The sequence below is a fragment of the Ursus arctos genome, unplaced genomic scaffold, assembly GCF_023065955.2.
Source record: "Ursus arctos isolate Adak ecotype North America unplaced genomic scaffold, UrsArc2.0 scaffold_17, whole genome shotgun sequence".
Lineage (NCBI taxonomy): Eukaryota > Metazoa > Chordata > Mammalia > Carnivora > Ursidae > Ursus > Ursus arctos.
Window position 1 is genome coordinate 26,963,353 of NW_026622841.1, and position 20,475 is coordinate 26,983,827.

At 46.6% G+C, this 20,475-nt stretch overlaps 1 protein-coding gene across 4 annotated transcripts in view; it reads right to left on the reverse strand.

The window, feature by feature from the left end:
- The window catches only part of SLC14A2 (solute carrier family 14 member 2), a 65,577-nt gene that overhangs the window by 16,338 nt on the left and 28,764 nt on the right, over positions 1-20,475 (reverse strand). The window contains exons 6-11 of one of the 4 annotated variants that reach the window (XM_044382975.3): positions 17,043-17,190; positions 15,837-15,971; positions 14,070-14,119; positions 13,392-13,566; positions 4,483-4,495; positions 4,318-4,328 (exon numbers count right to left, since the gene is read on the reverse strand). In XM_044382975.3, coding sequence (XP_044238910.2) covers positions 4,318-4,328; positions 4,483-4,495; positions 13,392-13,566; positions 14,070-14,119; positions 15,837-15,971; positions 17,043-17,190 — 532 coding nt within the window. Of the gene's footprint in view, positions 1-4,317; positions 4,329-4,482; positions 4,496-11,389; positions 11,683-13,391; positions 13,567-14,069; positions 14,120-15,836; positions 15,972-17,042; positions 17,191-20,475 lie in introns of those variants that run through there. The other 3 variants (XM_044382976.3, XM_057313116.1, XM_026496228.4) reach the window with 3 other exon arrangements.

The window sequence follows — 20,475 nt, forward strand, 5'->3', positions numbered from 1 at the left end:
CCATGGGTATGACTGAAGTGGGGGCCTGCGGGCCGCCTAGAGGGCAGCGGCCCCACCTGACGTGCTGGCCAAGAGGTGAGAATGAAAAGTGGGAACAGATGCCACCAACAACACTGGAGATAAAGTCACAAATTGCCCAAGGCTGTGAAAGTACTTAGAGCTAAGATGATAGCCGTTTACTGCTACCTTTGGGACAGATTCTCAGGACTTTCCTAATGGCTAAAGGCGATTTCAAGAATATCATGAACACATCTGTCAAATTTCTAGAAATAAATGTTCCATCGATGTGGTAGGGAAAAAAGAAAACAGCATAACTCTGGCCAGGAACCAGAGTCACTCATCTCTGCATGCTGTTTTCACTGATGTTTCTGCACCGCAGGCCTGGCTCTCAGAAAGAAATACACAGACCCCAGCGCGCAGCCCTTGCAAACTCGATCTATAGAACGATGGTGGATATTTTGGAGGGATACCCTCCATTTCTTCCTCATATAGTTATGAAGATGAGACAATGCTTGCAAAAGGCTCTGGAAAATAATTTTGCAGCGCTCATGTCAGATCCCTTTCCAGTGAGGACATCATCCTCGAATGGCACATGGCCCTCTGCTCCAGGCAGGAGGGCTCCCTGTCCCCGTGCACACCTGACATTTTACACCTGCCCACACTGACTCTTACCTTGCCAAGTGTCAATTATGTGTTCTTGCCTGTCACCTTCCCAGGATGGTGAGGCAACTTGGCAGCCTGGGTAATACCCGCTTATTTTGGCTTCCCCAGCACCTGGCAGAAGCCTGGTATTCTGTAGGCACCCAGAAGTATTTGCTGGATAAATTAATGAGGGATAATTATACTACATATTTTAGTTTCTGAATGGTATAATGAACAATCATTGGATATTTTGGGGTATGAGCTATTTTTAAGAATAATACATCTCATTGTCATTGTTAAATGCTTGATAAATATTGAAATAAAGGTGAGAGCGTTTCATTGGTAGACGAAGGTAATAGCTGAGGTGAGTAGGGTTGTGCAGCTCACAGGATGAGAGCTGGTTATTTTCAGTGGCACTTGGATAAAAGAAGGGACGTTTACAGATGGTCATACAATGCTTGGCCATCTGTGACCAACCAACCGGAAACCCAGGAATCCTGCGCAAGTGGCTGGGAGAACTCCGTTAAGGAGACAGAGGAAAACAGACCACTGAAGACAGAGATCGTGCTTGCCGGGCTATGGGAACTACATATTACACGGTCCGTTCTGTGTGGCCACAATCCCTAAGCAGCTCGGAGGTAGGGCCGGATGTTCTATAGCCTGAGAGTAATTTTGTTCATAATAATTCACTTCGTGGTGTTCTTTAAACTTTTCTCCCCCTAACATCATGGCACACATGGAAAATAGTGTGTGGCATGGTGCAGTGAACAGATAATGATGTTTATGGCCAGAGCGCCTGCACCCATGGACTGGTGGCCCACCAGGCCCAGCTGGTTCCTTAGAGGGCCAGTGGGGGCTCTGTGGGCCCAGCTTGGTGTACACTGTGGCCCACGATTGGAAAGCTCTGTCCTTGATAGCCTGTGGGTAAACTTAGTGGCCAAGCAACTCCTTGGCCTGCCTGCCTAGCGTAGGGGTCGTGGCTCTCCTTCTTGATGAGACTTCTTAAGTGTCCCAATGCATGTGGTCTCCCACTGCCATTTCAGGGGCATGGTCCTTGCCCTCAAGGACTGCCACCATCCTGTGTTTTTATACCAGGAGTCCAGCAGCGCTTCCCTCCCGCTGACTCACAGAAAGCAAGCACAGTTACGAGGCACAGTACTTGTTCAGAAACACGGCTCCTGGAGAATACTGCCCCATAGTACTTCTGCATCTACTGACGTCAAACATACAGAAAACATCAACCATTCAAATACCAGGGTTAAAAAAGATTTTGTAGAGGACCCCACCAGCCAAACACAATTTTGAAGCCTACTGCATTTTCTTTGAGAGGAACTAAACAAACCCAAACCATAACATCGTTCAGAAGAGGAACACTGGTCTAGTCCATCTTACTGAAAATCAGTCTTTACTTGGACAGGCCCATTCCTAAATTCTTTCTGTAAGTTGTCTTTCTCAGATTTTGAACAGATGTTACTGTTTCTTGCAGGTGGATTGATGCCACCCATACATTGCTTGCAATGTCCAACTTCTAGAGCCTCTGGAACCCACCTTTAAGACCCATTTGTCACCCCTCCCCAAAACAAGAGTTACCTCCCCCAAACCCCACTCCAAGCCCACCTGTGTATCATTATGTTTGTGACACCCAGTAAAAGGCCCAGGGAAGTTCTGGGCCACTGTACACCAGCTCCTTCTCTGGTAGCAATGCTTCCATATTCCCTTTCTCTACATCCTCTTTCCTGCCCCCTTCCTCTCCATTATCTATGGCAAACATAGCTAATTAGCGATAGCACTCTGTCCCAGTAAGTTCCAAAACAGCCTCAGACTCCTTCTTAACACAATGCTCAGACAACCAATACTAACTAGTTAGAGTTGGCACTTGAAAGTAAACTTATTTTCCCCCACTCTAGCCTTAAAGGAAGGTGTAGATACTGTACAAGTTTGAGAGAAAGGATGTTATCAAGGCCAGGGTGTTGCTATCAAGCCGATGCCAGGGTGTTGCTATCAAGCCGATGCCTGGCCACAGGCCCTTTTAAACCTTACAGGATAGCCTTCAAGTTCACCAAAGCTCACATACTTTGGTGCCAGTTTTGGAGGAGATCACATACCATACAAGGTTGTCCATTCTCTGATCAGATAACTTCAATATCCTGGAATGTTCCAGAAACATCTACTCTCTGTAGCTATAGAGAATATGTCTATAGTAATCTAAGATGGCTGTGTAAGAGAGTGACACCAAAGAGACAGGTAGTTAAGCTGGGATGTTAAGATATTTGTAGATGCTGAGATGGTCTAGTTCTAATGGCACGTCTGAGGAAAGGCTATAGGACCTGAGGGGAAAGGCCAAGATGCCTGGACCAAGTACCTCCACCCTGGAAGCAGCAGGTAACAACTCCTGGGAAGAAAGTTTTGAAATTCACTGCATTAGCCTCCCACAGTTCAACTCCACATGGTGCTGCCCTGGGAACTATCCTGATGTCAGAGTTGTGGGTCACAAAGTTGTGGAAAGGATGGCAAATAGTGTGAAGACTATGGGCAGCTAGCGTGGTAAGGGGATTTGAGGGCTGATGGATTAACTTGGGTATGTCACCAGGTGAGCAAAAAGAGCTCAGAGCTGTGAGTTAGGACCCCTGACCTTCTGTCCAGGCTCTTTTATCACCTGGACAGGTCCTTGGACAAACCATGGTTTCCTTATCTGCAAAGTAAGTGCTTTAAACTATTATCTATTTAAGAGCTCTTCCAACTAGAAGCTTCCAGAATCCAAATTCTCTTTAGAGTTCTTAGTAATATTCCCGTTTTAGGACTAGCTTCCCCAGACACCACAGCTCAACAGAAGAAAGGAACAGAAAAACATCAGCCTTTCTTTTTTTTCTCTTCCTTTGAAAAGTCAGATGGTCCTGTTGGCAGCGGGGGTGGGGGGGTGGGGGGCGGGGGTTGTCTATGGTTCCGTTCTCCCCCACAAGACCTCTTACCTGGTCTCTTCTGATTTCCTGCACAGGGCTGGAGGAATCTAGACCATCAGGATGTGGGAAGAAGCTTCTTTCCAAGTGGGTGGTGTTTCTGGTCCTCAACTCCAGATGCTGGACTGAACCCTAAACCCAAAGCCCTTCACTTTCTGGAGCCCTCCTGCCCATCTTCTTGCTGTGAGTTCACTTTGCATTCCCTGACCCTATGCCTGGCACACGTCTTCCGGTTGAGAAAGGGTATCACGGAGAACGAGGGAGAGGAAAGACAAATATTCTTTCTGCAGCTTGCTCTCACTCCAGCCTTCCTGACAAAAGAGTCTTTCTATACTCCCTGAGGAAGACTGGCTTTGGCTCCCATGGTTCCCCCAGCTGGTTTGATCAGGCAGGTTTCCTTTAAAGGGATAGAGCCAGAGATCATGTAGTAGGAGCTTTCCTGTCCTCCCTCAGTTACTCCTTTCATTAGAAATTCACTCCAGTACTTGCCTTTAAAGCAATCATCTAAGTGTTGTCTCCTCAGGGGGCCAATTTGCCTTCCAACCTCAATAAACTCCCTTAATTCCCTGTACAGGCAGGGCACAGACTGGGGGACAATATTGCCATCTTGATGGAAATTTCTGCACAACCCAATACTAGATGCTGTCTTTCTGGTTCTGTGGAAATTTTCAGACCTTTCTTCCTCTGACTTATGCTGATGGGGGTCCTGAGGACTCACCATGGGACCCTCTCAAAGCAAGAAGCGCACCGCCTGCAGAAAGGACTTGAGGTCTATATATTAGGAAAGGTGACCCTCCCACATCCCATGGGGCTGGAGTTTGAGAAGGGGGCCCAATCTAAACATGTTTTGTTTGGCTTTGTGGTATGATGGGTCAAGCATCACTCCCCCCCTCCGCCTGTCCCAGGTTTGTGTACCTTCCCCTCACACACACACACACACACACACACACACACACACACACAGACTCATTGATGGGGTGGGAGGCAGCCTACCCAGGTTTAGAAACAAAACCTCACATTGAGGAAATCGGCTACACCTGAGTAGACAATCTCCCCACTGACGTCAAAGGCCCCCTTCCCACCATGCCAGGTGTTTTAGAACTGCCAAAGAAGGGACCTGATCATGGAGGTCCTTCTGAAGAAGGAAAGCAAACAAAGGGGGGAGGAGCTGGCGGGCCCCACATTCCAGGAACAGGTGTGGATCTGACTAGAGATCAGTCCCCTGCACAGGGTCCTTACTTTGGTATTGCTAGTTCAGAGCCCATGGACACTGCCAATGACACTTTTCCTTGCCCCCAGCTGGTGGCTTTTGGGGCAGTTCTGCATGCCCTATCCCTTACCCGCTTGCTTGGTCTTCCGGAGGGTTTCTGAACTACTTGTGGTATGCTCCCTCCAGCTCCCTAATCATGCATCTGCCCTAGAAGTGACAGGAAAGATGCCATCTGAGTACAACACGTAACCAGTTTGAAAAGACTGGAAATAATTCTCCATGAGGAGCCATTCACAAGTTCACATGCAGCCCATGAGCCAAATTAGATGTGTAGAGTATCTGTGATACACACTAGGGGTGGGGAAATCAAGTGCTGTCCTGTAAGAGAGATCAAGATGGCATCTTGTCCCAGACGAGTCTTACTGAAGGCTGCAGCTCAGATACCAATGGCTCCCCTAGATATCTGTCTATGCTGACAGATTTTTTCCTTGGCGGCTCAAGCAGAATTCACTTCAGAACTAAGTTTTCTTCACTGTGCTCATGGCTCCCTTCAACTCCACATTTCCAATCTCATAGAAGGGGGAGGGCTGCATTGACCATTAGGGGCTAAACTTGGGAGGTTAGGTTTCTCCAGAATAGGCCAGAGTTCGGGTGGAATAAGTGCATGCTAGGCTAGATGTTCTCTGAAGAGCTACTTCCTTTACTTCATTCTGTTCCAGCAGCCTGTTCAGCTGTATGAGGGGGCTGGGGACTCCAAGTTATCAATTTATAGGGGGCAACAAACACTTTTCTAGCAATCCCCCATCTCCCTCCTTGGGGCCTTGCAATTCTAGTTTCACTAGGGACAGAAGTGTTCCCTGTGGATTCTTCTATCTTCTCTGAATGGCGAGAGGTGTGAAAAGCCAGGCAAGTAAACAAAACAAAACAAAACAAAAAAACTCACATAAAATGTGAATGCCTTTCAAGTTGCCAAATGAGACTGTGGTTTATTGAGTAGAAATCATACCCACACTGAAACTGCCAACTCCTAACTAGTTTAGATTATAGCTGTTCCCAGACCCTCACAACCTTTATGACCCAAGGAAACAAAGCTCAGACTCATATAAGGAGCACAAACAAACTGGGGCACATGGGTTTGATGTAACCACAAATGCAGGCCACGAAGATTTGAATTTCCAAATGGGCAGGTCTTAGAAGACTGACCCAAAGAAGAAGTCCCTGAGAGGAGAGAGAGTTAAGGGAGAGCATATCAAAGACAAGGTACAGTTGAGTGATGTTGGCACCTCAACTTGCATCCACACAAGCATGTTAAGCATTTTTGATAAACTGTAGGAAAAGCTGTAAAGGCAACAGTGGTATACTCTTGGTACATTTGCTCTCCATGTTATTAACTTTTTGCCACTTCAGTGATGCCTCCTTCCATTCCTCTGTAGGGACTGAGGGCCAGAGTATCAGAGAAACTAGTGCTGGAAGAGAGAGGCTACCTGGTCAACTGGTCTACTCCCACCCAAAGCAAGCATTCCCCATAGGCCTCTAGCCCTTGTCCCTGCACTGCCAGAGCAGGGAACTCAGGGTTTCACAGGACTATTTCTCAGTCAACTTCCATTGTGAAAAAGTGCTCTTCTCCACTCATTCAAAATCTGCCTGCTTATTAATCCCACTTAGTTATCCTTGTTCTAGCCTCTGAAATAATGCTGAGTAAGTTGACTTCTTCCACATACATTACTCCACACTGTGGACAGCCATGACCCTAGCCATTTCCTTTCTTCTCCAAGCCAAATATAACAGTGTCATCATTATTCCTGATGAAACAAAGGGACTTCAGACCTCATTCACCCAGTTTGGCCTCACCGAGCATGTCCTCCATTGCCAAAGACTCTTTCAAAATATGCTACCCATTTTTTTTTCTTTGTACTTTCCCCTCCTTTTTTATCTAACCTATTCTCAAAAATGACTCCTACAACCTAAGATGCAAATGATTGATCATGCTTACTGTGTTACCTTCCCAGGACTGTTTACATTTTAACAGGTTCAAAGCCTTGAACTGAATGTTTGGGTATCAGGTAATGGCAAGACAGAGGACAAGACACAAGGCACAGAAATCTTCCTGGGACCCTAACGTCATGCTTGATATTCTCCCTGAACAGAAGACCAATCCAACCAGATAATTAACTCAAAATAATGAAACTGGTGCTGTGAACTTACGTGGCTCAGGCAATCTGTGGTGTTACATCTTCACCTCAGGTGAGACTACTCACCTGGCCAGGCAAATTCCCATAAAATGAATTCCTTGAAGGCAGGAACTAGGCTGATTCTTTCCTGGTCAAGCAGGGTCCTGAGTAACATATTAACAGTTCCTCATACATGTCTTCAGGATGAATGAGTGAATGAGGTCAGACAATAAAGCAAAGTTCTAGGGGCTTGGCTCATTAAAGTTGGCAAGTGGTCTTGGGCAAAACAAAAGAATAATATAAACATACATGGAAATTCAAGATTCAAAATCCCAAAGCTTTTCTGAAAATGAAACACATGATTTTTGAACTAAAAAATTCAACTTATCTCTTGAACTGAAGAAAAGAAAGGTTACTGTTGGGATCTGAATTGGTGGCCTGGAAGATCAAATGGAAAAAGTACCTCAAAGCAAAGCAAAAATACAAATGGCAAAAACTGTGAAGGAAGTAAGCAACATGGAGCAGAGGTTGAGGAGACTGAACACATGGATAATAAGCATTCCAGAGATAGAAGAAGGAAAAGATGGAGAAAGAGCAATAATCAGACAAATGTTAGAAGAAAAGCTACTGAGCTGAAGAAGAAAGACTTGAGTTTGCAGACTAAAAGGCAGGACTGATGAGACAAGACACACACTTAGTTGATAAAATTCCTGAAATTTATTGGTAAGGAGAAAATCTTATGTTCTTTTAGAAAGAGAGAATAGGTTATATACAAAGGAAAAAGAATGAGATTGACATCAGATTTTTTTATTTGTAACAACCGGAAGCCAGAAAATAGGAAGGACAATGGCTACAGACAGCTGAGGGAAAGGCTATGGTCCAGGGACCTCCAGCCAAAATGCCATTCACTTGCAAGGGAAAGAAACTTTGTGGATGTGCAGAGTCAGTGAACATGTCACCCATATTCTCTAGTATAGTATTTGAACAAAATACTCAGTACGCAAACAAGAATTCTAAACAAGTAATAAATGAATCAGAACACAGATTATGAAACAAGGGAAGGTGAAGAATAGAGGACATAGTGATAAAAAGTAACATGTCACCTATACATATTAAACTCCAAATGGATAATGATAGAATTACTGAGAATGTGGGCCACAGGGGCCAAGTAAGTATTCTTGCAAAAATAAGAGGCAAGGGAAAAAAATTTAAAATGATGAATTATCTCAGCAAGATCCAGGGAAGGATGATACTGGAGAAGTAAAAGTGTTGTAGGAATGGGGGCTTTGGGAGGAGAATAGTGAAAGTGGTGTAAGGGCTTTTGTTTCTCAAGGTGGGGAAGGAGCATCAGAGAAATGGGAACTTTTGTCAGGGTAAACTATTTGACATCTTGTTTTTATATAATAGAGAAGTACACTTTTGATCATGAGTATTGGGAAAGAAGCAGGAACAACAAGTGAAAGGGAAAAGAATGGTAGACCTTCCAAATGAACAAAGGGAAGAAAAAAAAAAGATAGTAACATGATCACACTTGCAAAATGAGGAAAGTAAAAAGCAGAAGCAGTAATAACCGATAAATAGTAAAAAATAAAGCAAGGTGGAAGAAGTAAAACAAGCATATTGATGGTTACACTAAATAGGAAGAGGTTAAATTATCTATTAAATTACCAAAATACTAAGATTAGGTTAAATATAAAACATTGCTAAATATTCTTAAGAAACACAGTTAAAAGAAAATGATAAAGGTTGAAACAAAGGGATAAGAAAACACTAGGAAGAAAGAAGGTAAGGCAACATTAATGCCAGATAAGTTGAAATGAGGTTAAAAGCATGAACAAGGATAAAAAACAGGTAGAGCGTAATAGTAAAAGATAACATTTATGAAAAATCAGTAACAGTCATTGTCAACAGGCACCAAACAGTGTAGCTGCTACATATATGAGACAAATGTTACAGAAATGCAAAAAGAGTTTCATGAAACTATACATTTATAGTTGATTTTTTTTTTGGTAGACTCCATGCTGGGCCCAGTGTGGTGCTTGAACTCATGACCCTGAGATCAAGATCTGAGCTAAGATCAAGAGACACTTAACCAACTGAGTCACCCAGGTGCCCCACAGTTGAACTTTAATAAACCCTTTTTAGAATTAAGATTCCATACAGAAAAAATAAGTAAGCACATAGAAGAATTGAATGATGCAATTAATAAATCAATTTAATATGTATTTACTTCACATCAAAAATTTGCATTTTGCATTTCCCAAATCAACCAAGTAGTTGGCTACAAAGAAGAATTCGTATAATTTTAAAATAGAGGTTTTATAGGCCATCATCTCTGCTCATAATAAAGCTAGATATAGAAAGTTAAAAAAATATAAAGGGTCCCAAGTGCTAGAAATTAAGAAATCATTCTTAAATAATTTTTGGATCAAAGAGAAATCAAAACTAAAATTACAAACTATTCAAAACTGATCAAAGCAGAACACTTTATTCCCAAACCTGTAGTACACAGCTATAGCTATACTCCGAGGAAAATTAATAGCCTTAAAATGCCTTTGTTGTTAATGGAGAAAGATCTAAAAATGAAGAAACTTTACATCAATTTAAAAATATTAGGGACATTTAAATTTGAGAAAACATGAAAAAAAAACTGGAAAAAGAAATCAATAAAGTAGAAAATAAACCAAAACTGTAGATAGGGCAAATAAATCTCAAACTGCTTCTTTGAAAAAGCCAATAAAATGGATGAACCCATCACAAACTTGATTAAGGAAAAGAGAGAGCAAAATTCCCTAAGATTGGAAAGAGAAAGGGGACACAGCCATAGATAGAGGAGAGATTGAAATTATTGTATGAGAACATTATGAGTAACAGTAGGGCAACAATGTTTTAAATCTAAAGAAAATGGATTATTCCCTAGCAAACAAACTCTGAATTTTGACCAAGAAGAAGCAGAAAACTTGACTATGTCAGTTATCACAGAAGAGATTGAAAGATGAGTCGAGATTGATGATTTAAAAATACAGCAGGACAACATCACTTCATGGCTGACAGCAGAACTCATCCATGGAGAACAGATGGAAGTAGGGGTAGTGGGGAGGTGATGAGGTCAGAGGGAGGAGATGAGATCTGGGGAGGGGACAGTGGAGAGAGGGAGAGGATGGTGTGATAGGGACAATTGCAGACAGCACCTCCTCTACTGCCCCCTGCTGCCCAACATACATTCCTACTCTCTCTAATGACTGTTCAGCGGTATTTATGTTCAACTACCATTTGTGCAACCAAGAGCTGCTACCCAGAGTCTGCGGGTAATCACAGCAAAACAGCCAGGATGTGGCCCCCAAAGCTCTTCTCCCTTCTCTCCTGGCGGCTCACTCCTGTGCAACCTCATGTTGGTGGTGTCTCTGTGGTTAACATTTCTGCCCCTACTCATCCAACCCACTCATCAGTGGGGGATGGGAAGGTGCTGGTGAGGGCAGGACAGGGTCACTCCAGGGAGCTCTCCAAATCTCCTACCACTATTTGGGGTACTTCAGAGGACATCTGGGCATCTGTCCATGGCCCATGAACAGGGTGACCTGCACAGGGCTGACTTTTCTTAGAGGGGTGGGGATTTTCATTTCTGCCCCACCCCTGTTCACGCCCACAAGAGAGAGGCGGCATCTGCCCACCAGGCTGGCTTAATAAGATTTGTTCTGCTCCAGAAGGAGCTTGTTTGACCACATTTGGGAAATACCATCGATTTTCTGCCTCTTAGCCCCAAAAGATGTTTTTTAAAAACATTTCATCACTCCTGGACGACATCTCTTGGCAAGCGAATTCAGTGACTAACAATACTTCACCCAGGCAGTTCTTTTGTATTTCAAATTAGTAGATGTTTTCCTAATTCTACATAAATATCTGGCCATCTTGATCATAATGTATTATAGAATTTCTAAGGCCCTGTGGTTTTTCCAGACTTGCTGGACATGCTTTTTCTTTTTTCTGAATCACTTTGCCTTTATCCATTTTTCTTCCCATGAATTTGGCAGCTGGCAATGCAGTTAGCATTTAATTTCTACAAGGGTGGAAGCAGGAACTTGGGGGGAAAAAAGCAACCCAAACACCTGTGACCACAATAGGACCTTGTTAATGACAGAGATGTGGGATGGGAAAGGAAGGGAGAAGAGAGAATCTTGTCCAAGTGAACTGAAAGGATTTTTTATATCCAAATAGTTTTCCTGTCCTGGAAATCCAATATAAAGCATGGTTAAAACCCAGCTCCCCAGTGCCTGGGTGGCTCAGTCAGTTAAATGTCTGCCTTCAGCTCAGGTCATGATCCTAGGGTCCTGGGAAGCCTGCTTCTTCCCCACCCCATCCCTGCTCATGCTCTCCCTCTCTCTCAAATAAATAAATAAAATCTTAAAAACAAACAAACAAACAAACAAACAAAAACACCAGTTCCTATCAGATCCACGTCTTGGGGTGGAGAGTCTCATGGGCTGAAAGGAAACGAAAGTAGATTTCTGAGCACAGTTTGTCCATAATGAATGACTGGGGCATCTGGTTCCGTTATCTCTTGTTAGACTATTTGGGGGGGGGTGTCTTCCCCTCCCTTTTGGGTAATTGAGGTCCTGTCTGGAAGCCAGGCAGGGAACTGACGTCCTCTGCAGACCGCCTGACCTTCACACTCCCCTCCAAGCCTGGGATTCTAGGAGCCTCTCTGCCTTTCCTGCTGGAAATGCCTGCGCCAAAGTCAGTTTCTCCTTCCTCTCATGGTGGTGTGCCTGATGCCAGAGGCGGAGGCAGAGTGAGGGGCAGAGGAGGGGTGGTGCCCAGACATTGCTGGGGAAGGAGGGCCTGGCTGAAAACTGCAGCCCCTGGTGCACTGGGTCAGCGAGCCTCAGAGCAGATCTTCCTTTTTTTTTTTTTTTTTTTTTTAAGATTATTTATTTATTTATTTGACAGAGAGAGAGCCAGCGAGAGAGAGAACACAAGCAGGGGGAGTGGGAGAGGAAGAAGCAGGCTCCTAGCGGAGGAGCCTGATGTGGGGCTCTGGGATCGCACCCTGAGCAGAAGGCAGACGCTTAACGACTGCGCCACCCAGGCGCCCCTCAGAGCAGATCTTCCTGATTCCAGTCCTACTAATCTCACTTTCTGAAAAATCTTCCGCCATCGCCCAGTAGAAATGGCTATGTGGGTGTCTGTTGTAAAGAACCTGGCAGAGTCCTTTGGGCCTGCCCTCTGCCCACCAGCTCCGAACTGTCATTATCAGCCACCGGCAGACCTGGGCTTGTGGGCCGAATCTAGTTTCCTTGTTGAATGAAATCTTGGAACACAACCACGCTCATTCATGTATATATTGTGTAAGGCTGTTTCCTGCTGTAATGATGCAGGTGAGTCTTTGCTAAAGATACGGTAAGGCCTCCAGAACCAAAAATATTTACTATTTGACCCTTTCCAGAAAAAGTTGGCTGAGCCCTGATATACATATAAATGGAGACTGAATGTAAGCTAATGACTGTAATTGGGAAGTCACATTATGAACTTCATGGATAATTGTTTGTCCTTCTACTCAGGCTAACCATTTGTTTTAAGTATCACAGACCTCATAAAGCTTCCAACACCCACAGGCAAATAGGAAAATGAGATAAATTTCTCCAGCTTTTCACACACTGAGCTCAGATACTTTTCTCAACTGGGATCTCTGCTCAAGGTTGCTGGTTTGACTTATACTGAGAAATGCTTATCCTTCATAATTTTATCCTTTATAATAAAAGTCATATATGGGATTCTAATTTTTATGAATTACTTCCTGCTATGAGATATCATCTTGCCCTTACTCTGACCACTGAATGTTTGAGACTTCCTATTAGACACTCCCAGTACCCTAATTGTCCCTGTTTTGACTTTAAAACTCTATCAGTGTGAAATTCCTCTCTTTATGTAATGCTGGGTGTGCTCACTAGCCACGACCTCAGTACACTAAGGCACCTTCAATTCTTTGTGTGTATCCCCTGAATTTCCACCCACTCCATGTCCTTCTGGGAACCACTCAGCAAGTTCAATTTTACAGCACCTATTATTCAGCAAAACATGCCACAAAGACCATCTTGTAATCATCTTCCCAAAAGACTCAAGAGAAATGTTTTTGTTTTAAGACAATGACATTTAAAGCACATGCCTTACTTCTAACTTCAGCAAGCTCATACCAACTTCCTCTAATGTCATATACGGGTAGTTATGGCTATTTGGGCAGAGAGAGAAAAATCAGCATCAGGGAAAGGGAGGTACAGGTGTGTTTGGTTCTAACAGGTGTCAGGAGAGGCACAGAAGGGGAGTACTGCAGCTGATTGACCCAGAGCTGAGACCCCAGGGAGCAGACACCGGGTCCCGGCAAAGAGCATTTTGGCCTAGGAGGTGGCTAGTCACCGCTGGGGGACTTCTCTTCTTCACTGCTCTTCACTTTCAGGTAGTAGATGCGGTTGGCCTCTGGGTAGGTGACTTTGCTGAGTGGGAGCTTATAGATGGCGGGGTTGTTGGTTGTCAGGAGGAGGAAGGTGAGGGTGGAGAGGCAGAAGGCCCAGGTGCCTGGTGGCACACCAACCTGGAAGAAGAAACACTTGGCTCTGAAAATGATCCTAGGCTCCAGGGACCCTGGGGGAGAAGGATGTGGTAGGAGTTGAGGATGGGGATCCTTCTTCCCTAGTGACGACACTGGATTTTGGGTTCATGACATCAGAGGAGTTGGCCTAGGAATTTGAGATGTTGGTACCTTTGAACACAATCAGACTCTTTTAATGATGGAGCTGAAAATTAGCCTAGGGATGATTTCCCATACCTGGCCACACACAAATACCTCCATCTGTCCATCTAGGTTCTCCACTGCTGGTTGTGTCAGTCTTTTGTGCATACACACAGCCGCCCCAACACAACTCAGAGGCACATGCATGCAACTGCCTGTCCTTCTCTGGACAAGCCCTGGATAAACCTGGGCAAAGGCATTGTGTGGGTACTAGCTACCATAACGCACTCAGGGTTCTTCCACAAACTGCAAATGTCCTAAAGCCCTGGCTGGGGAGGGGCACTTTCAGGAGAATCCAAACTTACCATCGACATTACGTTGGAGAGGGCTGCTCCCATGTATGCACAGAACAGGGCTGTGGGAAAACAAGGACCATGGGGTCAGCTTCCCAGGGTCTGCCCCCGCCTCTCCCCACGGGCAGGAGTCCCATCCTGTCCCCAGCAGCCTCAGTGTCCTCAGCACACCCTGACATCTAACATATTTGCCTGACATTATTATGGTAGTTATCTTTGCAGGTAGGTTGGCCAATCTCCCACCAGACTGTGTGCTCCCATGGCAGAGATGAAAGCCTTCTATCCCTTCCCCACATCCATGGGGAGTCCCCGTGTCCATGTATAGGGTCAGGGGTCAGTAAGCATCTTTTGCTTGTCATACTGACCTTGGGGATGGTCTAGCCCAGGCTGGGTGGCTGGGGGCATAGGGGTCAGACTATATGAGCTCCCAACAAGTCCCCTCCCATCCAAGATTCTGAGCAGCCATTATGGGCCCTGTTGGACCTGCACCAAGCCTCACCAGGGCTGGACCTTATTGGTCCATGATCTTGTCTTTAGGAGCCAGGCATCCGAGTTCACCCTAGGATGTGGCCCCCAGGACAGTTAGGGGGGCTCATTCACATCCCTGTGCCTCTGGACAGGCACCTTCTGCCCTTTCACTTTTGCTCTTTCTGTTCCTCTGTCCAGAATACCTTCTCCACGCACGCCACCCCCCAACCCTGCCTACCCAATTCCCACCCTGAAAAGGTTGAGATTAACCCCATCCTCCTCCCGAAGCCTTCCCACATGGCTCTAGCCACAAGAATCTGCCATTTCTCTGAAGGCCAAAGGCAGTTACAGTCTTAGCCTCAAAATATCTGGCACTTTTGACTTGACAAATATTTACCAAGCCTACTGTCTCTCTGCTGGCTGCTGGGAGGGACAAGGGACATGGAAGTCATTTACAGTCTCCACACATGAGTGGGGGAAAAACATAAAAAAAGTTCTTCTGCCCTTTACTCGTCTCCAGTTTTCGCTTGTTAAAGTCTCACTATTTCTGGAGAATATAAGTAACTCCAGGGCAGGAAGACTGGTGGAAAGGTGGGGCTGGGGTTTGACTCTTGCTTCTGCCCTTAATAGCTACGTTCTACACCAAGTTCATGAACCCTTCTGGGCTTCATTCCCTCCCCCACAAAATGGGCCAACAATCTATGCCTGGTAGTGGTCTTGGGAGGATTGAGCTCACACGTGGTGCTGGGGTGCAGCTGTAATGAGGCCTGTAGCCCATTTCCCTTGGGACAGCGTGCTGTTTACTTCATGGGAATCAAGCTCCCATGGTCCAATTTTCTACAACCTCAGTGCTCCCAGGTACGTCATCTCACTGGGTCTTTCCAACAATCTTTTCAGACATCACAACCTTAACAATTGTGTGGTTACTTCTCTTCCACTAGATGTGGCTTCCTGAGGATGTGGTCACCACTGCGTCTTCCGTGTCTAGCCTAGGGCCTGGCACTTAGTGGTGCTCTGTAGTAGGTCGTGGGATGAAAAATTGTGACACCAGAACCCTGCCACTGACACGTGAGGAAATGCATTTGTGATCTTGTAAACTTCCAACACTTGTAATAGCAGTAAGCGTGGTTGTGACTCCACTTGACAGAAAAGGAACCTCAAGTCCCCTGGTGTTGGGACCCAAGCCACGGGTCCTTCTACCACTGCTGCTGAGTTCTGATTAGTGGGCCCCACAGGTTTCACATAACCAAGTAGGGAGGAAAGGAAGGAATAGCAGAGTGACATGGCTGACAGCTTTCCCCAAATACCCACCACAGACGAGGGCCAGCAGGTGGGTCTGCCAGGTGAGGGCGTAGAACATGCCCCCGATGGCAATGCAGGAGAGGACACAGTTGTAGCTCCAGAGGCCCATGTAGATCGTCTCAAAGGGCGTGGCCACCGTCAGGGCTGCGGGACAAGGTGTGTTGTTTTTGGCCAGTTCCGGGTCCCAGCCCAAAGGCCACCCTGTGGCTGGTGCCAGGTCCCAAGGTGGCCTCACTCCTGCCATCCCCCCATCCTCCTCCCTCCTCCCATCAAAGGAGCCTCTACAAATGGCATCTGGTCTTTGGGAACCAGCAATAAGAAGGGAGCAGTGGTTTCCAATCTGTGTTTTGAAGATTTCACACAGAGGTATGACTACTTCCAAGGTGGGGGGGGGGTCAAGGTGTTGGGATTCTAGGCCTTTCCCCACTCCTTTGGCCAGAGCAACTGCACTTTTAGCAAGAAAGTTTTCAAATGAGAAAGGGTGTGCTTCAAACGGTTGAGGAAAAGTATGTATGTACACATCTAGGAACACGGAGGTGGAGAAATAACACAGGGAAAGGGTAGGATGTGAACAACAGGTGAATCAGGTAAAGAATGTATGGGTGCTTTGTGTGTTATTTTTATTTTTGTAATTTTTTGGTAAGTTCGAAGTTATTTTCAAAGAATTTTTTTAAGTTCTGCTTCTGAGATGTTCTTGACAAATATTGGAATGAGTTAACGGGATGTTAGTCCCATATGCCCAACTCTAATTTCTGGCTCTGCTGTCCACATATCCATGTATACGTGCATGTACACACATATACATACATGTAGAAATATTAAATCACATTTGTCAAATAGCAACACAAATTTTGAGAAATTTTTTTCTTTTAGTTACCTTGACATTTTGAAGTGCTGGGTCATTTATACCTCTTGGTCTGCTACTGCTCTCCTCCTCCCTGTGTTCCCCTCCCCTCCTCTCAGCCCTCAGCTCCCAGGGGCTCAGTTACCAGGCCGATCTGGTCTTCAGTCCTTTGGGGTCTCTCCACATACCCTGCTGCTGCAGTCTGCTCCCTTTGGAGATTCAAGAAAGGGAAAAACACATCCCTACCCCTCGCAGTGTTATAAAACTCCAGTGAAGATCATAGATTGAGAACATTTGCCACATGCAGGGGTGAAATGGCCTCAGGAAGATTATCCCAAAGTCCTCCCTGCAGGGAGGGCACTGTGTCCTACCTGCCAGCATCCCCACGATGGAGCCAATGGTGGCATGCAGGCAGATGAGTGGCGAGGAGATGAACAGAGCCACCAGGAACACGCCGCCTGCCCAGGGATTGTTGCAGCCATACACCTGGCCGACCCCGATGGGGATGGCTTGTAGCAGCTGCAAAGTCAACAGAATCCGGGTCACTGGAGCGTGGGCACATAACGCAAAGACCAGGCCTAAGGGTCAGGACTGAGCCATTCCTGGTGGGGGTAATGGGCTGGAACAGGGGGATGGCAGTACCCAACAGTGTGTGAGAGATCTTGGGAGGAATGACACCAGCTGGAACAAATAGCTCTTCACTCCACCACCTAGCAGGCATCTGGCATCCCCCATGCAAAGCCGGGCAGCCCCCCCCCCCAACACAGGTGCTTCTGAGGGACACATGGCTTCTGCTCTGAGAGGAGAAGCTCTGAAAGGACCAGAGGGCACCTCCTCTCTAGACTGCCATTGGGGGTTTCAGGGCACTAAGGCATTTCCACAAGACCTTCCAAAATCCTACAAGTATTCCAGAAATATTGGAAATACTTTAGGCCTTTCTGACGATTGACTTAATCTAAGGTCACGAGCTCATTGGTGGCCAAGGCCAGGCTAAAGCCTCTGAACTTGACCCCTAGTCTCTAGGTGGTTGCTGTAGATTCAGTGCTACCTAGGGTGTTGTGGGGCTCTAGGAAGGAGGAGGCACTTCCCCTGCTCGTGGAGCCGTTAGCATTGCAGAAAGGTAATGTGTGCAATCTTGGGAAACAGAACAAAGCCAACATCCCTGAGCCTGAGAGCCATTTGGTGGTGGTGAAATTGGAGATGGTTAGTTTGGCAGCCAGATAGCCCTTTTCTGCCCATGCTGAACCATCCCCATCTGACAGAGGAGGGAAAGAAGGAAAGGAGGGAGATTGGCAGGCTAGGGAGAGCACTGGCCTGGGAGCTGAGGGCTCCGGCCTTCAGGGGGCTCTGCATGAGCTCATGGCTTGATGGCGGGTTTGTCACTTCCTCATGCTGGACCCTGGTGTCTGCCTCTGTAACAGGAGGAGGCTGCCTTAGCAGACGATTCCAGCTTTAAAATTCTGCAGTCTTCGTGCCATTACTAGGTCATGTGACCTCTTTGAGAGCAGGGCTCCTTTATGGCTGGGTACATACTAGGTGCTTCATAAATATGTATTGATTAGCTCGGCGGTTTCCAAACTTGGATGTACATTGGAATCACCTGGAGCTCTTTAAAAAAATTGATGCCTGGCTCCTCCCCAACAGTGATTTAACCGGTATGGGCCTGACCAGGACCTTGGGAGATTCTAACGTGCAACCGGGAGTTTGGAGACCACTGGGTTAGTTATACATGAACTACTACAGATGTTGAGAGTTCATTGCACATCTCCCTTGGGGCGAAATTTTGTACTTTTTAACAAATGGATTTAATTCTGGAGTCAGTCTGGTTTCTTTAGAGAATAGTGTTTTGAGGAGACCCACAGAGCTTTTAAACTGTGCCCATCCTTGTCTCTGGATGGGTGGCCTTTCAATCACCAAGCACCACTTGGGCCAGAGCCTACAGCCTTGGGCCAGGAATGACAGGGTGGGGCACATCTTATTTAAAGGAGCCCAGAGAAAGCTTTGTGCATGTTCAGGGAACTCAGCTTCTGTGCGGGGAATGGGTTAGAAGTCTATTCAGTAAATATTCTATGACTTCCCGAAGTCTGAGGAATGCAGGCTGCTGAGTGGGCTCCAACTTCCCCCTTCCCCTCTGGGAACACAGGTTTGAAGCACAAGCAGTCAAGAATGAGAGGAATGAGGGGCAAGTAGCCTCGGAACGGAGCCTGGGTTCAGAAAACTGCTTCCTCGAATGCTGGGATCCATATTTTAGCTGGGTGAACTGTGGCCCCGGGGCTACCTCCCTCCCCTCTACCTCCTTTCTAACATTCTGGGGTGAAGGTGTGAAGGGCAGTCGGGTGTGCATGGAAATTTACTGAGCACCGGCCTCCTTCCTACTCCCTACTCCAGACAATTCTCCAGTAACAACAGTCCTGATAAACAAAAAGGAAGTCACACCCATCACTGTGTTAAAGAGGAGGGAAGGGGTGCTGGGATGTGGATGGCGTGGAAGAGAAGGGGGCGGCGGTCAGAGTAGTGGTGTGGTGGGGAGCTCGGACGGTGAGCTTGGGCTCACGTGGATTTGCGTCCCGCCACCTTCTGCTTATGGTGAAGGTGAACAAGAGGCATCTCTTGCCTGTGGCTGTCTCCCCTGAGCCCTCGCCTCAGTGCCGACTGCATAGCCTCATAGCGTGGGATGGGTGGGGGGCTCCGGGGGCCCTTCCCTCTGGCAGCGCCACTTGGATGCCACCTCATGGGCAGGGCTCGGGGACAACAGTCTGTGCCCCGGAGGCAATGTGGCAAACTGCCAGATGAGGATCGCTGCCGATCCTATCAGAGTTAGGGTTTGGCCCTGCTCCCACCCCTGCTGTTTCCCACTGGAGAGGGTGGGCTTTCAAAGCAGGGCTCTGTCTTTTCCATTCTTTCGGATTTCGACCTTAACCCTGACTCCGATTGTACTCCTGGCCGGGCCCCGGACAAAACTTTACAAAGACAAAATCCTTAAAAAGGTTTTGAGTGGTTGGCAGCAGCGTCTGCACCAGGGGCTCGGGAGCCTTTCCTTTTCTTAGAGGCTTCGGGTTGGAGCGTGGCCGGCCCTGGAGGAGCCCCACTGCCTGCCCTGCTCTGGCGCCATGGTCCTGGAGCTGAGCCCCCGGGGTTTCAGTATATCCAGACAATGGGCTCGGCCGGGTGGGGAAGGTGGTGAGTGCTCGGAAAGCAGACTGTCTAAACAATTATGAGGACACAGGTTATGTTTGCGAGCATTCAAAGGCAGTCATGACTCTGAGTATTCTGAATGACTCTAAAAAGCCGAGCTAGAACCAATGGGTGAAAGATGGAGGGGGTGGATTTCTGAGGAAGGCAGAGAACACTCGAGCACTCAGTGAGGGTACCCAATGAGGGGCGGACTGCACTGAGAAGCAGAGGGCTTCTCCTCACTGCGGTTGCTCAGGCAAGGCGAGGGTGCCTGTCATGCCTGACGGAGTGGGTGGCGGGTCACGGCCGCGGCTCTGCCGTGGGATGTCTGGGTTTTATGCTCAGGCACTAGCTGCAGTTTGACCTTGGGCAACTAACCTGCTCTGTGCGTCAGTTTCCTCATCTGTGAACGGGGAGAATGACAGTACTTACAGTATTGGGCTATTATGAGGGTTGGTTAAAGGAGTTCAGAAGTCCAGGGCTTGGAACAGTGTCTGGTACGTAATAAGCGTGCCTGAGCGTGAGCTCTTAGCTTTCTCTGTTGTTCATTAATAAGGCCAAATGTTACAATTCTGTATATTTAATCTTATGTTAGATTTTTATCATATCTCTTCATCCCCAGTGTCTAGA